This window comes from Megascapheus bottae, chromosome 1 (assembly GCF_031878675.1).
Source record: "Megascapheus bottae isolate mThoBot1 chromosome 1, mThoBot2.hap1, whole genome shotgun sequence".
Classification (NCBI taxonomy): Eukaryota; Metazoa; Chordata; class Mammalia; order Rodentia; family Geomyidae; genus Megascapheus; species Megascapheus bottae.
In genome coordinates this window covers 25,247,967-25,273,251 of record NC_143509.1, presented here as the reverse complement: position 1 = coordinate 25,273,251, position 25,285 = coordinate 25,247,967, and the positions used below count along the sequence as shown (strand labels likewise).

General features: G+C 41.8%; 1 protein-coding gene across 1 annotated transcript in view; it reads right to left on the bottom strand.

The window, feature by feature from the left end:
- The window catches only part of Fndc3b (fibronectin type III domain containing 3B), a 273,184-nt gene that overhangs the window by 104,532 nt on the left and 143,367 nt on the right, over window positions 1-25,285 (bottom strand). The window contains exons 4-6 of the mRNA XM_090338767.1: window positions 24,918-24,994; window positions 16,560-16,803; window positions 13,040-13,336 (exon numbers count right to left, since the gene is read on the bottom strand). Of these exons, the coding sequence (XP_090194893.1) occupies window positions 13,040-13,336; window positions 16,560-16,803; window positions 24,918-24,994 (618 nt within the window). The remainder of the gene's footprint in view (window positions 1-13,039; window positions 13,337-16,559; window positions 16,804-24,917; window positions 24,995-25,285) is intronic.

Genomic DNA, 25,285 nt, shown 5'->3' with positions numbered 1-25,285 from the left:
AGGCCTAGTTACAGAAACTGAAATCTAGATAAAGGGTTTAAAAGGAAAGAAGAAGGTACTTTGAAGAAATGCCCCTGGCTAGTATGTGGAGAATAAACTAGAAGGGACAAAAGTTATACTAGAGATACTAGCTGTGAATTAGAAGTCCATTTACACATTTAAGGACTATCAGAATGTTCGAATGTCCAAATACATGAACACTTTGCAAAACAAATACAACAATGGAAGAAATTTAGGCAAAGTCAGATTTAATTAAATGTTTAGGATATGTGGAAGCTGTAATACTTGTTATACAATAATCAGTGTAATATTCCAGGCCCGTATTTTCATATATGATAGGAATACATAACACAAGTGGCAGGAATATGTATCTGAGAAAATGTCTGAGAAAAAAGCTACAGTAGGTAGTTTATCTGCTTCTCAATCTAGAGAACCCACAATGTGAGCCATGATCTGCCCAGTGAACTGCAATCTGAAGTTATGCTGGTTTTCCAGTGGGCTGATCAGTGATGTATTAGCGTGAAGAGCATATCATCTTTCTAGACAGCGGATAATACCAAAAGTAGTTAGGTCATTTTCTCAACATTGAAGATTTCAACATATTTCCACAAATGTGGCTCACAAGGAAAGGCAAATTTTGCTCAATGGAAAATGTATTCCAGTTTCCAAAACTGTTCTCTAATAGTAAAACAGTTTAGCAGACGTACTTAACTAGCCCTCCCTCCCCCACCCTCAGTCCTTTATTTTCTCATTTAAATTGGTTCCAAAAGGAGTTGGCAGAGCATAGGATGTACTGTGATGGATAGATCCTTTTATGGAAAAACCACATAAGTAGCAAAAATGGAAGGCTCAAGACCCTGGGCAAAGCTAAAAGGCTTAGGGAGCTCTAAATTCACAAATAAGATGGGGCAAACAACTGTAGAGAAGGAGTGTGTCATCCCTCAGCTTGTGTCACCTTCAATAAGGACCAGAGTTTCCTACCACAGAAGTAGATTACCCAATTAAACTGGCTGATCTTGAACCCAGAGTCATGGGACTAACCTTGCCTCTGACTTCTCCATTGCCCAATGGAGACTTCCATGGTATGTGTATCTGATGTGAAGATCATGACAGATAATCATGCAGTATCTAGCTGCATCCTCATCCTCATGTTCCTCGTGTCTGGCTCAAATCTCTCTCTCTCAACTTGAACTCAGGGTCTCACACTCTCACTTGGCTTTTCACTCAAGTCTAGCACTCTATCATGACTAGCCCTTGTATCTGAACCACACCTCTACTTGCAGCTTTTTGCTAGTTAGAGATAAGGATGGTGATGGGCCTTGAACAGGGATTTTTTTTCTTGAGTAGCTAGGCTTACAGGTGTGAGCCACTAGCATCTGGCTTTTTAAAATTCTACATATTTTTCTTGTTTCGGTGTATTCCATCTCTTTATTTTCATTAACCTTTTGTTTGGGGGCATTTTACAATTTTGGAAATGCACAGTTCTGGCGAATCTATCTCACCCACGTGCCAATATATAAGCGATTCAATCATGTGTTTATATAATACATGCATGTCAACACATACATGTATATATATATATACACACACGTATATTTCATACTACCCCTACTAGAATTATAGTTTAGTAGAAGAGCTAAGAGGAAGAGGTAAGATCATAAAGATCATTTGTTGTACTACTTTAGACAAAATACTCATCTAAAGGTGAGAAAGGAAATTTTTAAACAATGTATTATTTAAAAACTCAAAGCAGATAACAGGACTTGAGAGACCTGCTGGCTTGTAAGACCACGAGGTCCACATACCTCCTCTATAAGATTAAATCAATCATCACACCCCATCTATAGTGAGGTGGGGAACATGGCCCTGCAGGATGCCTAAGGCCCCTCAAAATCATCTGGTACATGATAGGACAAACAGGATCTGTCTATATCAGTAAGTTTGTATTGCCTTTGAATTCTGTTACAAATAGGCAAACAAAGGACCCTTGGAAGAAAAAAACTTCCCCACCTCTGACAGCTTTCATGCAATTTTTCTTGTAGAATATTTAACATTTAAAAGAATTTCAGACTCATTAAGGGATTTTTTTTTTGGCTTGTTTTGGTGCTGGAACTGGGGCTTGAACTCAGGTCCTGGACACTGCCCTTTACTTTCTTCATTCAAGGCTAGTCGTTCTTCCTTCTGAGCTACAGCTCTGTGCTGGCTAACTAGAAATAAGAGTCATATGAACTTCTCTGTTTGGGCTGGCTTTGAGCTGCAACCCTCAGATCTCAGCATCCTGAGAAGCTAGTATTATAGGCATGAGCCCCTGGTGGCTGGCCATTAAAAGCTCAAAACAAAAGAAAGAAGAAGTTTTATGAGTCTTTTCAAAAGATTCTTTGGAAGAACAATCTTTTCCTTTCAAAAATAAGTACCTGGGTTGACAGCCAGGAGTTTAAAAGAAAAATTAATGTGGGAATATTCTTCTCAATTATCATTTCCCTATGTCCTTACTCACTCCAAAAACCAAAATCAATGTGTGAGTAGTGAATAAGTGAACAACTTAGTGAGTCACTAAAATGTCTGCTTATGTTGGTGATTATGAACACAGTTAGTTTTAGAAGCCAAGTATACAGAATGGAGATGGACACAGGAAGGGTGAGGATTTCAGAATGAAAAATAAGAACAAAGAAAATAAAAATAAAAAAGAGTGGAAGGCTTAATTTCTTAGTTCAAAACTTCCCTCATTGAGTACTGACATCTTGAAGACGGGAATAGAAAGGCACAGTGCCTATGTGCTTCTGATCATATGAAGTCATACTTATTGAAATGACCTCTAGAAAATGGAAATGAGATTCTTTTTCTTCTTTGCTTTTTTTTCCCCTTCTTTTGTTTGTTTTTATGTCTTTGGGAGTATAAGGGGGACATAGAAATAGAGGGACAAAAGGTGAAGACATGTAGCTGCGGCACTATGCTGGAAATGAATTATACGACTTGTGGATGAGATAGGAAGGAAAATCTGGGAGAGAGCAAAAGGAAGGGGTGACACTGTCCATAAAGAAGTGTACTCTTTACCTGACTTATATGATTGTAACCCCTTTGCTTTTAGTATTTTTCAAATAAAAAGAAAAAAAAGGCAGAAACTAACATACATATCACTGTAGTTTAGTTTCCTTTCCTAGGATTGAGAAACAGGACCCTGGGACCAGTCCTACTGCTGATATTACTTTAAAATAATTAGCGTAGCTACTCAGGAGGCTGAGATATGAGGATTATGGTTCAAAGTCAGCCCAGGGAAGAAAGTCTATGAGACTCTGATCCTCAAGTAACCACCAGAAAACTAAGTGGAACTGTGGCTCCAAAGGGAGTAGGAGGAGGAGGAGGAGGAGGGTGTGGAGGAGGGGGAGGGGGAGGGGGAGGAGGAGGAGGAGCCACCAACAGACATATATACACACTGCAGAACTTGGCAAACTGGAAGAAGTCTTAGTAATAAGTCTACAATGTAGAGATCGCCACTGCCTGAAAAGATAATCTTCCTTTTATGAAATACTAGTGTGTGAAGAAACACGATGACTAATACATGAAATACGTGCACAATATGTTAGTGGAACTGCGATCACTATGCTCACACAGACATGAAAAATCTTCAATGAGATGAAAATACAAATTCCCAATGAAGAACTCTGTAACCAAATTTGAGCCATCTTCCCAAGGTGTAAGTAGTATAAATGTAGTAAATATAGTCAAGAATGCTTAAAAAACAAGTCATAATAATTGAGACACCAATAGCCTTTTTTTTTGTCTCAACACACGATTTTTAGCAGAACTCTTAAGACATCTTGTTACCTTGTGGAGTTCTTTGGAGCAACATTCCAGCACAAAATAAATCTTTCTGAACTTATTAAAATGTGCTTGGCAAGACACTTAAATAGTTTTGAGGAACTCAGTGAACTTGAAATATAACAGTTTTTCTTAACCCTCTTGGCTTTAAGAATCTGTGTTCCATATAGTTTGCCTTTTCAAATAATAGAAATAAATAGGTCAAGGCAAGTTTGTGATGCAAATAAGGTAATAAAAGCACTTATGAAAGATTTCTTAAGAAATCATTGGTAAAGCTAGTTTTTCCCACTCACTGTGCATGTTGCTTTCATAGGGCTGGTCAGAGTAGTATAGAAAGACAAACAGACATTTCATAGAGACTTCAGTGTCATTCTCTTAGTGTATATAAAGGCAGCGTGAGTGAAGATTTCAAACAACCAAACCTTCAACTAAACAACAGCAGGTTGCTTTTAACAATTTCACACCATCACAGAGACAAGGGAAAAATTATCTCTCTTTCTTGTGCTGAATTTTCAACCTAAATTTAAAGTGGAAAAAAAATCGGAATTTCAATGCTTTAAGCACATCAAAACACTATACCTGCACATCATCAACTTCAGGTGACTTCAAAATACTCTACACCTCAACACAGTACAGCCCTACCTTCCCAAGCTTTGCTAAAGAATTTATTTTTAAATTTGCTTATCAAATAATGTATACTGGCATCAGAAAAGTGTTAGCAAAGTCCAAACAGGAAGTGGGAGGTTGTATTCACCTTAAGGTTTATTCAAAGCATATCTGCTGGTAACAAGGCTTACTGATTACAAGAAGGCAAAAAAACCTTTCCAGTATCTACCACCACCCCCCGCCCCGAACATTCTAGAGAATGTTAGCTTATGAGAGGAGTTGGACTATATGAAATGGAACCCTGAAACCCCTTATTTTCTGCCTCATCTTTCCAAATTATCATTATTCCACAGTCCACCAATTTTTCCTGCTCATATATATACTCCTTCCACGCTGCTTGGCTCTGGGTTTTATCACTTCCTTTTATTTCAAGGTGCCATTCCTCATTTCTCTCCCCTCTCCTTGGCTTCTTGGTCTCCCCTGATCCATCACTCCTTCCACTACCATCTCCTGCTTATTTCTATCCTTCTTTCTCTTCCACCACTTGAAGAGAAGACCCACACTTGCGATGGAGTTACCATTTGGAAGGGCAACGGGGGAGAGAGGATGTTTTCTAGAATACAAATTTAGCGCTAGAAGAAGAAACCCTCTAGTCAACTAAGGAGCCCTGGCACTGTGTTGTGCTGTAAATCACATTCACTGTCTCTGTTTTCAGGGACCTTTGCCATGTCACACTTGTGTTGTCTACCCTGAATCTCAAGGACTTGTTATGGCTCCCAGACCAGAAACAGCCTGTTATACTGTGTATTCAATTGGTCAAATTAAATTTACAATGAAAGTCAACAGTGGTCACAGCAGAACATATGGCCTAGAATTAGCACGTTGGCAGCTTGCTGCAAATGTGCAGTGTGGTGCTGGTCATATAAAAGCCCCTTCATACAGAAGCTTATACAGAGATCCTAGAAGCAATGCTCCCAGAACCAATGAGGGGAAGGAAGTGACAACAAGCCATGTTGATAGAATGGTGGGGAATTGTCAGAACTCAGCACGAATGCAGAGACTCTTCCATAGAAAGTATGAAAGAAATACTTTTTGTCTTGCAGGCCACTGGCAGCCTCCATGACCTTCAATCGACGATCTTTGCTTTGTTGATTTGATTTACATCTCTGTGTGTACACACGTGTGTTTGTACACTTGAGTGCCCATGCATATGCTTGACCTTAGAAACTTGTGTCTGATCAGCTTTCATGTTCTCAGCTGGTGCTCTACTACTTGAATCAGTCTTCTGCTCTAGCTCTTTGCTGAGTAACAAAATGGTGTCATGAAAGTTTGTCTGCCTGAGCTGGCTTTGAACTGACAGGTATCAGCCTCCATGAGTGGCTAGGGCTACAGGTATGAGCCATAAGCACTCAGCTGGAAAGTTCCATCATGCATAGACCCTTCCACATGAATCAGAGCCAACCTATGTAGCCCACAGAATGTGGGAGAGACAGTATATAATTTCCAAAGTGTTTGAACAAAGTATAAAAGACTAATTCAGTTGCTTTCTCAGTGCATCCATATGACTTAATGATATAATCTACTGCAGGCAATGTGTTCACAAAATAATTATCAATAAGTTTTTCTTTCTATCAGTTACCTCCTCCCCACATTCTTCTTCAAAACTTTTCACATAGCACAGTAATCTACAACATTCAATGGGATAAGCATTGGTTGGAACCTTCAAATAAATCCAAGCCAGTCTGTCACCCCCAACTCCTCCATCTCACAGCAAGAAGTCAGTTCAGAGAAGAGGTAGAGGAAAGAAGAGGAGAGAGGCCTGCATTTTGTCCACCACATTGGCTATGGGTTGGTGAGGGTCACAGTGGATACCTTTCTGAATTCCTCCGATATCTAGGCATGCACTGTCTTTACCCTGACTGCTGAGGAAGGACTCACTCTTCCACAATGACCCACCCCACCGTCCTCAAAACCAGAAAAATCATTGGCATTCTACACCAGTACCTGAACATCATTTTTCATTCTTTCTTCCACCCCACCCCAAGTAAGTATTGGCACTTGAATTCAGGGCCTCATACTGTCCCTTGGTGTTTTCACTCAAGGCTGGCACTCTTCCATTTGAGATATACTTCCATTTCTAGCATTTTGCTGGCTAACTGGAAATAAGTCTCACAGACTTTCTGGCCCCAGTGGGTTTTGAATCATGATCCTCAGATTTCAGCCTTCAGAGTAGCTAGGATTACAGGCATGAGTCACTAGTGCCCAGCTCTTGAACACCGTAAAACCCTTAGCTTTTACTCAGTGTCTAAAATTGTTTTAAGAGCTCATGTTTGTCCTGTGCAACAGGTGCCATTAATTACTACCATCTTTTTCCTACATAGACATGGAGAAAAAGCTTCAAGAGATTAATGATCATGTTCAAGGGCACACAGCTCACACGTGACAAAGCAGGGACATGTCAATGCCAGCTCACATCAGATCTGCTTCCCAGCGTGGCTGGTCCGCGGTGGTGACCTCTAACCCAGGGACATTCCCAATTCAACTGAACTAAACCAGAGAGCAGCACACTAGAGTTTTGACTCGATGAAATTGAAGGCTATAGATCTACCAGAAACACACCATATCATCACATATACCTGCTGTTTAAAGGGCTCTTTGGTCAGACAAGGGTACTGATCTCATCTAAATGCTGCTCTGATCACTTCCCAAGAAAGCCAGAAGGCAGAGAAAATAACATGGCTCCGTGGAGTTAAGTACTACATAGGGTAGAAACCAATTAAGATTCTGCCCTCAAACCTCCACTGAACGATCATTTCCAAAGGAAACCCAAAGCAGCTTGCCACATGCTGCCTTCGTCTATTTAGGTGAACAATGTTGAAGCTTCAAGTATGGCTTTATGACTACAGAATCCTAAAATTTACATGACAGAAATATTTCCCCTGCCTGGTGAAAAGAATCACATAGCTAACATTTCTAAATCAGTCCAGATAACAGAGAAAATACCCGGGGAGAAAGAGCACTGGTGACTCACACCGGTAATCCTAGCTACTCAGCAGGCTGAGATCTGAGGAAATATGTTTATTTGGTTATTTGAAATAGGATAGGGAAGGGGGGAAAACAAAATGAAGGCGGGGGTGGGGAGAGGGAAATGGGGACCAAGACATGAGAAAGGGTATTAATGTTTGTGAAGTAATGCACCTTCTATCTGGTAAATATAATGTAGCCCTTCTATTAATTACAATAAAAATATTTTTAAAAAGACAGCCTAGGCGGGAAAGTCCTAGCTATAATTCTTAGCTACAATTAACTACCAAAAAGCCAAAGTAGAGCTGCGGCTCAAGTGGTAAAGGGTGGAAAAAGCTAAGTAAGAGTATAAGGTCCTGAGCTCAAGCCCCAATACTGGCTCATATTTTTTTAAAGAATAGAAAGGAAAGACATTGGGGGGAAGAAAGCCAAAAGGCCACATGATAATGATCTGATAATGCTTGATAAAAGCCACTATGTACCCAACTCATTAACAACAATTTAGGCCACCAGTTCTCTCTTTGTTGTCAAATGTGACTCCACCAGGGAAGTTAACACCACAGTCAGGAGGGAAATCGCCACATTCTGGATTCCAAGAAAAGGTTATTCAGTTATTTCTCCAGCCCTGAGCCTCAGAAAGTAACACCCACGTCAGAAAGCATGTGTGCTAATAAGCAACACAGTCCATGAGAATGACCTGCCCCCTAAACGTTCATCTTGTCCACCCACACATGGACACCTACAAAGTCTTGAAATCTACAGAGTCCACAACACTCTGGTGTCTCCGAGGCCTCCCAGAGGCAACGACCCGACAGCCCACATTTGATGGAATGATGGTACTAATTGTCCAGTTTCCTGCCAAGAAAAAATGTCACTTGATTTTTCATCCAAAGATCCATTTTGTCCTTTTGATTTTTTTTTTAAAAGCGATTTGGACTTGTTTGGACTGTTTTCACTTTTCGGACTGTACTTGGCAGGAAAACGGTGGATTCCATGGATCTGAGCTCACTTTTAATTTTTCTTTCATGTTTCTTGGTATTTCTAGCAGGGTCAGGATTCAGAGGTAGCATCAGACAGGAGAAAACACACAGAATTTATCATAAACTGAGGGTGTTTAGACAAAGTAATATTGAAACTCATGTAGAAATGACAGTTTCTAATGCAGTTATCTGGGGGCTCTGTCTATAATTCTTGACCCAAATTGTCTCCAGTCCTCAGAAGACCCTGTCTGAGCATGCCTGGGTAGATGTGTGTTCAAAAGATAGTAACCTTGCAAAAGAAAGAAAAAATCAGCTGCAGGTGAAGTACAAATCTCTACTACATATCCAACTCTAAACAGAAAAATGCCAGCATTATCTCTCACAGGGAGCCAAGATCAAGACATTCCAGGAAAAACACATTCCAGGCCTTATTGAGATCACACATGTCACTGTAAACAAAGAAAGCCACTGTGGTTGCACAGGTGGCTCTGGCCATCCGTTCCAGATCCCATGGCATGGCATTCAACATGATGACAGACTATGGACCCATAGTGGTCCTACCCCCAGACCTTTAGAGGGAAAAATGCCACCCCTAACATAGGGCAATGATGCTTCTTATCATGAATAATGATTACTATGAAGAAACTTTTCAATTTGTTTTGAGGTAAATGCTACATCTCTCTGGTTCAAGCTTTGAGCAGTGATTAGAAAACTCAGGGAGAGAGGAAATATCAGAGGAACCACCTGAGAAATCCTTTGAATGTAAACAGTTGGGAATAGCCCTGGGCTATCTCTGAAGGGGGAATGTACAAGAATAGTGTCTTCTTCCAGCCTTTCAGAGTTAGAGTCACAAAGTATGACTCTATGTGGTGGAATTTGCTCCGGTCTTTGGATTGTTCACAATCCCAAAGGTCAAATGTCCCAAGTCTGCTCTATGTTCTTTTCTTCTATATTTGGAATTCTCACCATTTCCTTCCCCTACCCCCTGCCCGCCCCCACCCAAGGCTGTGCATAAGCTGCTACATCTTTGTAACACAGAAGGAACTCTCACCCTAAAGTTATCATGGGAACATGTCATACAGAGTTAGTGAAGGACAAGGAATAGGCTTCATCTGAAATCATATATCTTTACAACAACATCCCCTTCCCCTCCCCACCATGGCCAGGAATTGCTTGATTTTCAGTGAGCTAGCACTTCTCAAGGGCTAGAGGGCAAGTCACTCCCTAGAGCACCTGGGAAACAGCATCCATGGGCTGTGGTTCTGGGAAAGGCCAGAAGGGTAAATGTTGCCAGCTCCCGGATTTGGTGCCCTGAGATTCTCAGCAGGCAAGGCCAAAGCTTGGGCCCTATCCCTGAAAAATGGCTGTGAATGGTGACAGAGACTCATGGTTCTCCTGAAACCACAGGAGTTGTAGGATGCATATGTGTATACCTGGCTGATGGTGAAATGTTCTACTACTCTGGAGAACTACAGAAGAGTACCCCCACCCCCCCAAAAAAAAAAGTGAAAGAGAGAGAATGTCATCATGGGTGAGATTTTGAAAATCACTGAACAAACTCATCCATTCCATTTTCCAAAGGGAGACTGAAGACTAGTAAAATTATTTGTTCTGTATTTTTTTTTTTTGCCAGTCCTGGGCTTGAGCTCAGGGCCTGAGCACTGACTGTCCTTGGACTTTCTCAAGGCTAGAGCTCTACCCCTTGAGCCTCAGCACCACTTCCGGCTTTTTCTATATATGTGGTACCAAACAATCAAACCCGGGTCTTTGTGCATGCTAGGCAAGCACTTTAACCACTAGGCCAAACTCCTGGTCCCTTGTTCTGTATTATCCACAGTCATTCTTCAGACCCAGATAGCTGGGATTACAAGTGTGAGCCATTGGCACCCCATTCATGCCAGTATGATTTTAAATGATTTTACAAAGGTACTCCCACTCTTGGAGTAAGACTAGGAATCTGGCAAAAGTAACCAGCAGCAAGTGTACAACTGTATCTTCTCTTTCCCACACACAACAGAGATGGAATCCTGACTCTTCTGTATCTCTCATTCCTCTCCCCTCAACCCAATTGCCCCAAACCCTTCACAAATACTCATCATTATTATGATTAAGTGGGATGTCAAAGTGGGGTAGGGCTGTTTTTGTTTATTTTGTTTTGAGCCTGGGTTCCTCCATACATCCCAAGCCTAGAATTCAATACTCCTGCCTGACTCTCCCTAAGGCTGAGATTATAGGCATATGCCACCATGCTTGATAAGGATTGTTATACAATTGGACCAGATACTATTATATGACTGGATAGTGGCTCCTCAACAAAGCTTTTCTTTTTTAATAGTCTAAATTCATATAATTTCTTTCCAAACCTAAGTAGCAGAAGTCTTTACTTTCAGAGAATATAAAACACTGTCTGAAAATCTGGACAGTGACTCAGTAAATCTCACAAGTTATCACCCAATATCACACACTTTGGTTTCTACCATAAACAAAACAGAAGAAGTGAAACTTGTGTCTCAACAAGGAGCAAAGGAAATTCTTTTAGTCTTAGTAACGGAAGGCCTTCTGGATATTTTAACCGAGTTTTAACTCCCAAGCAGGCTCAAGGCTTACTTCTTGCACAACACTCTACATAAAAATACCAAGTCTTTCTACTCTTCTTAAACATCTGATGATTTGATGCCCATGATTTAAAATAAAATGCTGGGAGACAAAGAAGGTAGACATTTCTGCGTGATTTTTCCCTGAGAAAGCTCATGAAGGATGAAGCTGGCATTTGCGGGTTGAGGATCTGGGAAGCCTGAGGCATCAAAGTGCTGGGATAGAGGGAGGGGTGCAGTGAAGAAGCAGCCATCAGATTGCCCATAGACAACAGCAGGGCCACACAGACAGGTTTTCAGCGAGGGCATGACCTGTCCAGATCTGATTTAGCTGTAGCCATAACACAGAACAGGGAATGGAGAAATCACAGATTTGAAAACATCAGGGCCCTGCAGGGAGGTCCCTCAAGGGTCAGCGTGAGCAAAGAACTCTGCTGGGGCTTACAAGGAATGTGCGAATGGCCTCAAGGATAAGAAGTGATAAAGGAGGCTAGGGAGGCCATGCCCCACTGCCCTCTTGGAGCTAGGTCACACAAAGAGGTTAGGAAAAGCCAGGGAGAGCTGGTAAGACTCCACACAACAGATCCAGGATACATTCTTAATCCCAATTTCTTCCAGAGCAACCTGGATGCAGGGGGGCAGGGCCAGTGGTCCAGGGGTATAGGGATAGCATCCTATGATGCCTTGCTTACAGGAGAAAACATCTGACAGGAGGAGGGGAAGGTGAGGGCCCATGAGGGGGTGGAGATGCCTGCTATGAGGACCAGATACCTTGGCGGACACGCAGTGGTTATGAATGGAGTCGTTGATGGGATGAGGAAGGCAGTAAGAATATTCCAATAGGGGCCGGGAGTTTGGCCTAGTGGTAGAGTGCTTGCCTACCATGCACGAAGACCCGGGTTCGATTCCTTGGTACCACATACATAGAAAAAACCCAGAAATGGTGCTGAGGCTCAAGTGGTAGAGCTCTAGCCTTGAGAAAGTCCAAGGACAGTGCTCAGGCTCAGGCCCTGAGCTCAAGCCCAGGACTGGCAAAAAAAAAGACAGAAAGAAATAAAATAATTAAAAAAAAAAAAGAATATTCCAGTAATAAGGATTACTGTCACAGGAAAACATTAGGAGCTGAGCTAGGTATTTTCAATACTTAATAATGGGAATGAAAATGCCCACTGTAGAGGCAAGGACACAGAAATTCTGGGAATAAAATAACTAATGATTAAGAAAGGACAAAGGTTGAGTCTAAGCCAAGCAGGGCAGTCACCAATGTCCTAACTGTTCTCTGACCATGTCACATCCTCAGCTCTAAGAAAACTACAATTTTGTCTGTCTCTACAGGAATTGGGGGCTCATGTCACCAACAACAATGAGCCACAGAGCAACCCCAAGCTCTCCAACCATTTTTTCCAGAAAGAGGAAGAGGTGTCCAAACAGCAAGTAAGTTCTACGAAATCCAGCAATCAATAATTCAGGATTTGGCTGGGCACTGGTGGGTCAAGCCTGAACTCTTAGCTGCTCAGGAAGCTGAGATATAAGGATCAAGGTTCCAAGCCAATGGACGAAACTATGAGACTTTCATTTCCAATTAACTACTGCAGAAGCCATAGGTAGAGCTGTGGTAGAGCACTTAAGTGGTAAAGCAACACCCTTGAGTGAAAAGGCTATGTAAAAACACAAGTCTGAGTTTCTAGTACTGGCATGCATGCACATATATATACATACATATGCACGTGTGCGCGTGCGCACGCACGCACACGCGCGCGCGCACACACACACACACACACTTGTTACTGATATTGTTATATGTGATTTAAAAAAAAAGTAATTCTTCTGCCGCAAAATATAAATAAAAATCAAATGCCACAATAGCCTTGCCTGCTAAGAACAGAATTAGAGGGGTCCATTCAACAGTTCCCAGCAGAAAAACTAGGCATTCAGGTAACCAGATGCTCTTATGTAGACTTTAGGGTGCCCCTGCCTCCACACTCCCCCCATTTATGAGAACAGCCTTGGCTTTACCTTGCAAATCTGTGTCGTTTCCCTTTGGACTGCTTCTGGCTCTCCGTTCAGTCTTCTTGATCCCCGGGCCCCCACCACTGCCGCCACCTCCTCCACTGCTACCACCACCACTGCCACCGTGGCCCTTAGTGTAGCCGTTATACACTGTGGTACAGCTGCTTTTGTAGAGGGATGCTGGGGGGCTGTTGAGGCGGTTCTGGCGGTCAATCTGACGGTCTTTCAGCTTTTTGTGTGGAGGCTTGCTGTACTGGTCTTCCCGAGTGATGTAGCTGGACATGCCATAAAGTGGGATGATTTCTAGAATGGCAAGTGGGACAAAGAAAGGCTCAATCTGGGCTGGGAGTTTGGCCTAGTGGTAGAGTGCTTGCCTAGCATGCATAAAGACCCAGGTTTGATTCCTTGGTACTACATATATAGAAAAGCCAGAAGTAGTGCTGTGGCTCAAGTGGTAGATCATTAGCCTTGAGGAAAAGCCCAAACACAGTGCTCAGGACTTGAGTTCAAGCCAGGACTGGCAAAAAATAAGGAAAGAAAGAAAGAAGAAAAGACAGAGGGAGGGAGGGAGGGAGGGAGGGAGGGAGGAAGGGAGGGAGGGAAAAAAGAAGAAATGCTCAGTCTAAAGTGTCAGTACAACATGCTTTCAAGGTCAAAGCTTGACCTCTGAAGAACTCCTAAATACATTACCAAATACTTTTCATACCTATCTATGTTATATGTGTAGGTGTGCATGTATGTGTATACACCATACATGTTTAATATGTCACTATTCTTTTCTAACAAATCAAGGGATAATCAATCATTAAAAGCCACATGGACCTATTTAGAAATGGTCCATAAATCATGCAGGAAAATGTAGAGGAACAAAGGAGAAGACCACAATGACTGACTTTTATATTTCACTTGGGGGTGGGGAGAGCAGTACTGAGGCTCAGGCGCTTGTTTGGCTGTTTGGCTTGAGGTTGGTACACTTGAGCCACAGCTCCACTTCTGATATTTTGCTGGTTAAATGGAGACAAGGATCTCACTGACTTTCCTGCTCAGGGTTGGTTCTGAACCATAATCCTTAGGATTATAGGCATGAGCCACTGGCACCTTGCTACATACACTATTAAGTTGTTCAACAGATCAGATGATCTTATAGGGAGAAATTTGAGAAACAGGGTAAGTTTTTTGTTATTTTGGCTTTTTTTTTTTTTTTTGGCCAGTCCTGGGGCTCAGACTCAGGGCCTGAGCACTGTTCCTGGACTTTGTCAAGGCTAGAGCTCTACCAACATGAGTCACAGCACTACTTGCGACTTTTTTATATATGTGGTACCAAGGACCTGGGTCTTCATGCATGCTGGGCAAGCAGTATGCCAAACTCCTGGCCCCCCAAATCCAGAGCTTTAAACTTTGAGATATTTTGGCATCAATCGAAATACAACATATAATATAGACATTGGGTCCTTGTATTAGGGCTTGTGTGCTAGTCCCGTAGCTCAAGGCTACACAGCTCTACTATTGGCTTTGTGGTGGTTACCTGGAGATCGGAATCTCTTAGACTTTCCTGCCCAGACTGGTTTTGAACCACAATCCTCACATCTGCCTCCTGTGTATCTAGGCTTAGATACCTGTGTGAGCCACAGATACAGGTGTCAGGCTGGGTCCCTGTATTTTACAAGGTAACAGGGCCTCATCTACAAAAAGTCATCATTTAATCAACATCCAAATCCATTCCTGTGAAAGGAAAACAGAAGACCATGGTTTCTCCTTCATAGGAGGCTAAAATCAGGACTCTCACTCAACTCTTCATTTTCTTCCTGTTCACAGAGCTAACAGAAGATCTTTAAGAATGTTTTTTTTTTTTTTACAAGATAGCCAATCCCTACTACAAAGCACACAAAAACAAACACAACCCTATGTGTGAATACGGCATAGCAAGACATCAGATGGAGGGCAAGTGTTCTAGATGGCATATGCATTCATTACATTTCAGGTTTAAAACGTTCACACAGGCACGACTGTAATCATCACTTAAGACATGTAGAAACTGTAAACTCTTAGGGTTCAAATGTTGAAAATACTTTTAGCTAGGCATATTTCAGGTAGGAAAAGTATATAATTATTTGATGCAATGATTTAATTGAGCTAGTGTCTTTAATTTGAAATTAAAGAAGGTGCTTTTTTTATTTGGACATTAATCCATGGTTATCATGGTAATCATTATTCCATGATTAAAATAATTACTCATTATTTTAATGAAATCAGATCAAGATACAGTATCAAATGGAGCATTTTTTTTAATTTGGCCCTTGGCAATCAGTTTTATATGACTAAAGTCACAAGGCTGTCAAATATGTCACATATATCACATCTGTGACAGCCTTCTCCCAGGCTATTTACATAGGGTCAGGTCAGGTACACAGAATGACAGGAGTTAGATGCACAGGCCCTTCACATTACCTGTCTCATATAGCTCACATCCGGGCAGAACACAGAATCTGTTGTAGTTCACAAATATTGTGTTAAAGTACTAAATACTCCCCCCTCAAATTAATCACGTTTTCCAGTTTGTTTCTAAACGATTCCCTATTATAAGCTTAGTGCTTTCATTTTGGGGGGAGTGGGAGGAGTCACAAGACTAGAGAGGAAAAGATCCAACTCTTAAGAAGACATTGGTGCTGCAATTGCTATTGATTCCACATTTTCTTCTCATTTCTCCACACCCTGTTATGAAAGCACCTGATCATTTTGAATTGTGTTAAATTTCAGATCACTTTAAAACAGAAAAAAAAAATTACCCCATGATATTTGACTTAAAAGTACTCAGCTCAGCTTTTTTTTTTGTAACAAGAAAAGACAAAAGTTAAAATGAATACACAGGAAAATAAGTGGTACCAAAATTGCTACTGCTATAGGAACGTTAGATAATAACTTGCTCAAAAGTGCTACTACCGTGTAACAGGTATACCTTCACATAATTTATCTGAACCAAACCAATTCAACGTTTGAAATTGTAAAGTGCTTCAATTCAGACTCTGAAGAAAGCCACTCTGCAAAGTCCTAGAGGTTTAAAACTAATTTCGACCTGGCTTATCTGGTTTTGTAGTATCCAATTTAACAGAGAAGAGTTTCAGACTAAACTAACATCAAGGCCAAAACTTTGAAATGACACAGTGTCGGCAGCTCCAAGGCTCTTCGCTTTTCAAGGTAAGTATTTGCTTGTCTCAAACTCGGAGGGCCCTGCACTAGTCACAGGATCTGTGGCCTTACCAAGCTAGATCTTGCCAAACCCCAAAGGATATTGAGACTTTACAATCCTCTGCCATTTGAAATGGAACACACACACACACACACACACACACACACACACACACACACACACACACACAGAATAGGAGAGTATCTGAGCATCGAGGCCTCGCCTCCCACATGAAAAGTAGATATATGTCTCTATTAGTAGGAGAACAAAAGTACTTCCAGGCATAGAAGTGTGAGCCCAGTTTTATGAGCCCCCAGTGTCGGTCTGGGGTACACTCACCTTGCTCGCCGTAGATTGTGGGGGGAAGGTGATGCTGTGGGAAGAACTGGGGTGGCATGTCTCCAGGCACAGTGACGGGCGGATAGTAAGCCGCGTGAGAGTTCTGGATGAAATGGGGGTGGTGCGTCAGGTACGGGGGCAGGTGATGGGTTGGAGACATGGCAGAGGAGTAACTTGGGGGGTAGCACTCAGGGGACTGGGGTGTGACAACCACCCGGCGGACTCCAGTACTGTCTTCAATCACCTGAAGAGAAAGGCAAAGGGAGAGGAGGTGAGATTAACACATGTGCTGTGCCTGAGCAAGGTAAGTTCCCTACTAAGTATAATCTTCTTTGTCCTGTGGAAAAGAAATCACTTCTTTGCTATCCTGGCTCTGTAATCCAACCAGTGACAACAACTTCTGACATGAGTGCTGGAAGTAGGCACACGTTGTACTGTCCAAATTCACAGAAACAGGATAGTTGGAAACAATCTGATTCTGATGCTTTCTGATTTGGTAACTTTCTGAAGAGACCAGTACTTGGTTTTGTCCTCAAGAAGTTTCTCTGCTTCATCCAAGAAAATGAATTTAATGTGTGCTTTAATAGATTGTAGGACTTTTCTAGAAAAAAAACAAACAACTTTCTGGGCTATGTAACATTGGCAGAGCTGGTTCTAGCAATGTTCTGTCCCATTGTATGTAACACTGCACATTTCCACAGTCATAAAGGCTTTCAGAAATACAGGGACCATTTAAGTCAAAATACAAGGTTACTGGGACTTCAATGAAATGATTTTGACATATGAAAACGAGAGAGAGGAGGGAGAGGAGAGAGAGGAGAGAGAGGAGAGAGAGGAGAGAGAGGAGAGAGAGAGAGAGAGAGAGAGAGAGAGAGAGAGAGAGAGAGAGAGAGAGAGAGAGAGAGAGAGAGAGAGGTGTAATATGAGTTACTCACCCAGCAGACACCACACACAAGGCTACTCCTAGGAGATGACAGAATCAGCAGGGGCCTTGGGGATCTCAAATAAATACAAGACTGGGTAAGCTAAGACATGGCTCTAACACAGAACAGAGAAATTGTAGGGTTGGGGACTGAAGATGTACGTACCAGCCTGCCTAGCCTGCATGAGGCTCCAAAATAAAGAACAAAAAGAGCTGGGCACTGGTGACCCTCACCTGTAAGCTTAGCTACTCAGGAGGCAGAGATCTGAGGATTGGAAGTTGAAGTCAACCTGAGCATCAAAGTCTATGAGTCTCATCTCCAATTAACCACCAAAGGCCAGAAGTAGAGTTGTGGCTCCACTGGTAGAGTGCCAGCCTTGAGTGCCAAAGCTAAGGGACAGCATCCAGGCACCAAGTTCAAACTCTAGTACCAGCATCCGAAAAAAGGGGAGAGAGGTGGGGGGAGGGGAGAGGGAAAGAGAGGAGGAGAAAGGAGGGGAGAGGCAGAGAGAGGGGGATAGAGGGAGAGAGAGGAAGGAGAGAGAGAGGGGGGCTGTAGAAAGCCAAGAGCCAAGATTAGTTAGCTAAAGAGACGTACCAATAATTGGTATCATCAATTAAAAACAATATGATAGAATTCTTAATACTGAAAACTGAACCTGTCTATTGAAATGGATTTCTCATTACACCTCAGGAGGCTGATTACAGGCCAGAATAAAATGATTTCATTATGTCTAACCACAATAAAAGCACTCTAAACTTAGTTTTATTGTAAAAACAGCCCCCCCCAAAAGAATAACTTTGCTGTAATCCTTAAGAAAAAGATCACTAACAAAAAAGAAAAAACAACAATTGCTCTTGCAGGGGTGGAGGGGAGCAAAAGATATACAGAGCCAAAACATTATCTTTCTAAACTACTGTATTTAGTGATAATGGTTGTACTAATTTAAAAATTACTATCAAGCTAAAGGATACTTTTCCTTCACACATGCTCCCCAAACAGGTTTCCAGATAATTAAGATTATTAAGTAGATAGTTAAGTAGCTTCTGGGAGCCACAAATTGCTCACACACATAGATGTTTGACATTCCCCTTTCCAGTTCTTCTAAGCTCTTCTGTGGCATCTGACTAAGATATACATGCACATATTACAACACACTTTCAGAAACCCAGGATTGTGTTTTGCTTCCCTTGGAAAAAAAAAAAGAAAAAAAGAATTCTAAAATAAGTATAAAAATAATTTTATAGGGCCGGGAGTTTGGCCTAGTCGTTAAAGTGCTTGCCTAGCATGCATGAAGACCTGGGTTCGATTCCTCAGTACCACATACATAGAAAAAAGCCGGAAGTGGTGCTGAGGCTCAAGTGGCAGAGCTCTAGCCTTGAGAAAGTCCAAGGACAGTGCTCAGGCCCTGAGCTCAAGCCCAGGACTGGCTAATAATAATAATAATAATAATAATAATAATTTTAAATTAATTTCTTATTACTGTTCTTCCATAACATGAATTGCATCTCATTTTAGTTATCAAATTCAGCTGTGAACCACTTCTTCTTTTTTTTTTTTCTGTGAACCATTTCTAATGAAATCATGCCCATGTTCTCACAAAGGACAACCCAGCATAAGGACTGGTTACAATGCAAGAAAGCAATAGGCAGCTGGGATGCCATGGCAGAAATATCCTTTGTTTAATCAAGATGGTTCATAAATAAATCTATTGTCATAGACATCCAAAAACTTCAGAGGCTACCAAAACTCTGTCTTCCATTCTCCTAAAACACAAATACCTTTCCTTCTGGGGTGCCACTCAACTTAGGTCAATGTCAAAAGATAGACAAATCATGTCTTCAGCAGTTACTGCCTAATGCATACTGTACACTAAGCATCAGATATTCAAAGGTGAGAGAGAGCAGGTACTAAACAACAGAGCATAGGAATAACATAAAGGAAAAAAAATCAGGCTAACCCTTATTATGTGTTTCCAGGGATGTCAGAACAAAGAATTATGATTTCAGAAGCCAGAATCAAATGTTCTGAGCTTCACCTGACACTCACATAGTATCCTCTCAGAAGTACAGAAACCTGAAAACATTGTGAGCTCCTTACCCCCAAATTGTCAAGCTCAACTACCTCCAAACCCAGAAGAAGTAAATTATACAGTGAGAGTTAGCCAGTCTGGGCAGCCCATGAGAACCAGCAGTAAGGGTTTCAGGGCATGTGTGCTCTGTCTGAAGCTCCTCACGCCTCACCCACTATGACAGACACCACCTAAGCAAAAAACCCCTCACTTTAAGCACCAGTGGTCATGCATGGCTGGAATCCCCACTACTCAGGGGGGCTGAGGACCTGTGGATCGCAGTTTGAAGACAGATTGGATGGGAAAATCCTTAAGATTCTTATCTCCGATAAACCAGCAAAAAGCTGGAGTGAAAGTGTAGCTCAAGTGGTGGGGTGCTAGCCTTGATTAGAAAAGCCAAGTGAGAGTATGAGGTTCTGAGTCCAAGTCCCAGTATTGGAGCGTGCATTCGAACACATGCACCCATGTATACACACACACACACACACACACACACACACACACACTACACACAGAGAGAAAACCAATATTTATTGAGTACCTGTTTCTGTACTCTTAACACCCTCCACCTTAATGGAGTCAGGACTTACTAAATTCCTGGAACAGTGCCTGACACATAATAGCAGTGCCTTAACACCAGTTACCACTGTCAGTGCTGCACCTCATCGATCACACCCACAATCCAGGGAGGTGGCAAGAAGATCAGGGAAGTCACAGCTTACAGGAAGAAGTCCATTAGGAGGCCAAGAATTAAAAAAGGATGCCTATATGAAGAATCTAAAAGCATGCCTGTATGAAGGATCACTTCTCTTAACAGAGGATGCCTGACAATGTTCCATAGGAATCTGCAATAGACTCTTCCATTCCTGCTGAGGCACTCGGATCCAGAGAGAAAGTGCTGAATGTGCTGAGGCTGGCCAGGAAGCGGCCAGGAGGAAACCCAGGTGCACATGCACAGACCCAGTGTGCATGGCAAGTTGCTGGAAGGCAGAGGGCAAGGTCCACGTGAGTTTGTGGCCCTCGGCCTATACCCAACAGTACCCTCAGACCTAAAGGGTACTCTTAAGCCCTTCTAGGAAGCCATGTACTAGACAATAGTCCTAATTTTGAGTTTTGTTAGTTTTAAAGCCCAGATACAGTACAATGTTGTATTAATTAACAATATCTATAATGATCACAACTATAAAATTAGTTATTATTAGTTGCCAGATATTCTTTTTTGGTAATTAATTGGAAAGAAGAGTCTCATGGATTTTCCTGTCTAAGCTGATTTCCAGCTGGGATCCTCAAATGTCAGTTTCCTGAATAGCAAGGATTGTGGGCATAACCCACTGGCACTCTGCTAGCGGTATCTTTCTTTAAGCACTCCCACATCTGCTTGTGATGGCTCCTCAAAGCAAGTCATAATATTTTTAAAATCTGATCATGGAAACTAAATAATTTCTATTACACTTTTCCAAAATTTCACAACGTACAGAATATTTTCCTAACTTCACATTTTAAAAAATCATTTCTTGCAAAGAACTTCCAAGAAACCTGGTTTTCTTATTACTGGAGACCAACGGAGGTCTACCTCTCAATTTGTCATGGTACAGAACAATCCCCATGTTCTTTCTGCCTGATTTTAACAGTGTGCTAAATAAAATGAAGTGGGAATTACAAGAGGAGGCTAATTATTGTAAATCATCTGACCAGGCTGAGCCAAAAAGAGAAGAGCAACCAATAGTCCAGGTTATGTCTCCAATGGACTAATTCTAGCCAGCTCTGAAGAATAAACAAAGTGAAATTTAAATGTGTTTTTCAAAATAGCTTCTCACCAGGAGAAACAGAATTTCTCATTAACTGGCTCACTAACAAATCCACCAAAAAAAAAAATGGAATGGATTAGAATGACAATGTGTGTACACACAATATTACCCAACAATTGTGGATTTTATCAGTTAATCTAGATAGTATGTGTGCACACTCTATACCCAAAGTTTCTGGATTGTATCAGTTAATCTAGAAATAAGCAAAGTGGTTTTCCTAAATCATAGGACAGTAACTTCAATGTTTTACTTTTTTCTTTTCACAGTCCTTTTTCATCTTGGGTAACATTTGAAAATTATATCCAAAATTTATATGGAATCATGGAAAATAAAACACAGGACATCTGCTTAAGAAATTTTTTTCATGGAAATTATTCCAAAAATTAACGATGGGAGGAAACCACAAGAGCCATGGCCAATGTAAAAGGAGAGAAAAACTTAGCCTCCCCTCCCCCGCCATGCACCCAACTCAGACTAAGGAAGACAAGCCCTGCCAAACCACAGCAGGATTTGCTGTAATACAGTGAATGCCTGTGAATGCCTGTACCACAGTCCTGTGGTCCTGTGCATTCTTCCTCCGACTGTACCAAGTCGTGGGTACTTGTGGGTGTGGGTGTGACAGATGAAACTAGACAAGAAGTAGCCAGGATGGAACCTTAAGGCAAGCTCATGCCTATAATTCCAGGTACTCAGGAGGTGAAGATCTGGAAGATTATAGTAGGAGGCCCAGCGCCCCAGGGAGGAGGGGCATGATGGACAGTTAGACCCACGACATACATTAGATTCTATCTCCAATTAATCAATCAGCAAAATTTGGTGCTGGAGGTATGGCTCAAGTGCTACAACATCACCCGTGAGCAAGCAAGCCAAGTAAGACTAAAGCCCTGAGTTCAAACCCCAGTACCCCAAAAATAATAGTGAAAGGTGAAACTCTCACTACATCTTGTAGTCAAGGAGACCAATCAAAAAAGTGCTAGAGCATTTGCCTTGCACGCACAAGATCCAGAGTTCCATCCTCAGCACCACAGGAGGCTGGTGAAGGGTATAAAACAGAACTGTACACAGGCCTTGCAGGCTGCTGCTCCCTTGCGTTTCAGTTCCAAATGAAAATTACTCCATTCTTCCTATTCTTCTAGAGTCTTCTAGCATTTTCTCACAATTGTCACTGGGAAGAAGTGTCACTCTGCTTCCAACATCAGATACAACTTTGCTTTTGCCCTTTCCTTTCAGATTTTTCAATAAAACTGTTTTTGAATCCAAAATAGACCTGGACCAAAAATTCTCCAATTTCCCTAAGACTCACTCCCAATAAATGTTTTGCATTTAATATGATCACAGCCGCACATAGCACTAGGAAGAAAAGGCTGATTGCTGATGGAAACGAAATGCTGGATGTTTTGATTTGTACTTTTTGGTTTTTAGATGCCAGTGCTGAGTCACACTCACTTTTTGCATTTTCACCCAAGCCTGGGTCTCTACTGCTTGAGAAGACATGCCTTCACTTCTGGCCATTTACTGGTTAATTGACGGTAAGAGTCTCATAGACCTTCCTGCCCAGACTGGCTTTGATCTTAATCCTCAACTCTCAGCTCCTGAGATGCTGAGATTAGATTATAGGCATCAGCCACTAGCAAGAATACTGGAGGTAGAATGGGCTTCCTTAAGTGAATGGAGAGCATGAAAGGAGGTGTGATTTTTGACACCACAATGGTGAGAAGTGTTGGTAGTCAATGGAATGAAACACTTCCTTACAATTCATGAATAGTGAACATTATGGAAATCTGAATTCCCTGTGCTTTTCTGTTAGGTGACAACTGTAAAGACAAAGATGTTCATCATCTCATGTCCCACCTAGCAGAGGCTGTTTGCTCCCTTTCCATCCACTGAGTCTTTTTTGCAAGGACTTGTCAAAAACAAAGCATTTATTTCCAACAGGGAAAAACTCACCAACAAGGTAGCAGGGGGGAAGGGTGGGGAGGAAGGGGACAGGGGGAGGGATGGAGGGCTTTCCCCACTTGACTCACATGAAAGAATGGAAAAAGAAATGACAGTGGCTATGGTCTGCCTTATGGATAACTTTTTACATCACAGAAAGAGAAATCTTTCACTCCTTCCTGAGCTCCAATAAATTACCTATGAAGTTGCCAATTATTTTCTCACTCTTGCAGAAATCATTAAAAATTAAATATGCAGGTTTTTAATATGCTTTTAAAAGCAAACAGAGAACAGGTGAAGGCATGGGAGAAAAGCTCTGAAAGGATATAACCTGCAAAATATCAATATTGTGACTGTCACCTCATATTCTTTAGGTTTTTTTACCTGCTTTGTTTTGTTTTGTTTTGTTTTTTCCAGTCCTGGGCTTGGGCTCAGGGCCTGAGTACTGTTCCTGGGTTTTCTCAAGGCTAGAGCTTTGCCACTTGAGCCACAGTATCACTTCTGGCTTTTTTTCCTCAGTGAGGAATCGAACCAGGGTCTTTGTGCATGCTAGGCAAGCACTCTACCACTAAGCCAAACTCCCAGCCCCCTGTTTTATTTTTCTAATGTGTATATCATGTCCTTACAGTCAGGTAACCAAGAACAAGAATGGGAGAGCAGGGGAGGGGAGCTGAGGTGAAGGAGGATGAAGGGAAATGAGAGGAAAGGACAGCTGGCTGGTGAAGTGTCATTTCCTAGGCAAGAGACACACAGATAAGAAGTCAGTGATGACAGGAACGTATCTCAAGTATTCACCATCCACTGCTTAAAGGTACCCAGGAGCACATTACATCCTATCTAGGTACAGGACAATAACTTCATCCTCCTGAACATTTTTCTCTTCCAATACACCCTGAGGTTGCTATTGCAATTATTTTACTGAAGAAGAAACCAAAATTCAAATCAATTTAAGGACAAACAGCCAAATGCTCACATCAAACAGAATAATTCTTCATGTCTACCTATGTCACTTCAGAGATTTGGAAATGGAACTCTTACACCAGAGGGTAGCTCCCCCCCCCTTTTTTTTATTGGTACTGGGGCTTGACCTCAGGACCTGGCTGTTGTCCCTTAGTGTTTTTTTTTGTTCAAGGCTAGTGCTTTACCACTTGATCCACATCTCCATCTCTGCCTTCTTTCAGTGGTTAATTGTTGATTAAGAATCTCTCAGACTTTCCTACCTAGGCTGGCTTTGAACTGAGATTCTCACATCTCAACCTTCTTGAGTAGCTAGGATTACAAGAATGAGGCACTGGCACCCAGCTGGATTTAATGTCATTGCTAGTATTTTTGCTAATTAAGTCCTAAGTAAATTGTAGGATAGATGAAAAGACATTTCTAAAGCAGGACACTCAGTGTCACATTCCAGACATCAGATGTGGTCACCCAGCTTGGGAGAGAGCAGCCCAAGAGCCTGTGTCCATTTCTCTCTGACTCTCTGGCACCCCAAGTGGCAAGATCTGGGAAGTGCTGCTTGCTGCCACAAAAACAAAGGCATTCAGTCCTACCCTGCTTTCTGATAAGTAAAGTCATGAAGGGAGTTTCTGGGAAATGAGAGTTGACACAGTGAGTGTGGTGGTACCTGTGAGATATAACCCGGTGGCACATGGATGGGAGGGATGGATCCATTGGGTGACATCATGGGAACTTCAGCAGGACCTAAAAGGAGAAAGAACAAGAAATTAATAGGTCAAGAATCACACAGCATTCTATTAGTCACTGATGCTTCTGATGCTCTATCAAAACCAAAGACAGTCATTTGTCTAATGTTTCTTTAAGAACTAGCACATGGGGCTGGGCCTAGGCCCCAGGACTGGCACCACAAAAAAAAAAAAGTTCTAAAAACCAAGACTGATTAGTAAAGAATAGTCTAAATTTCAAGAATGTAGTGCACACCTGAAATCCCAGAACTGGGGAGGTAGAGGAAGAAGGATTGTGAGCTCTATCATG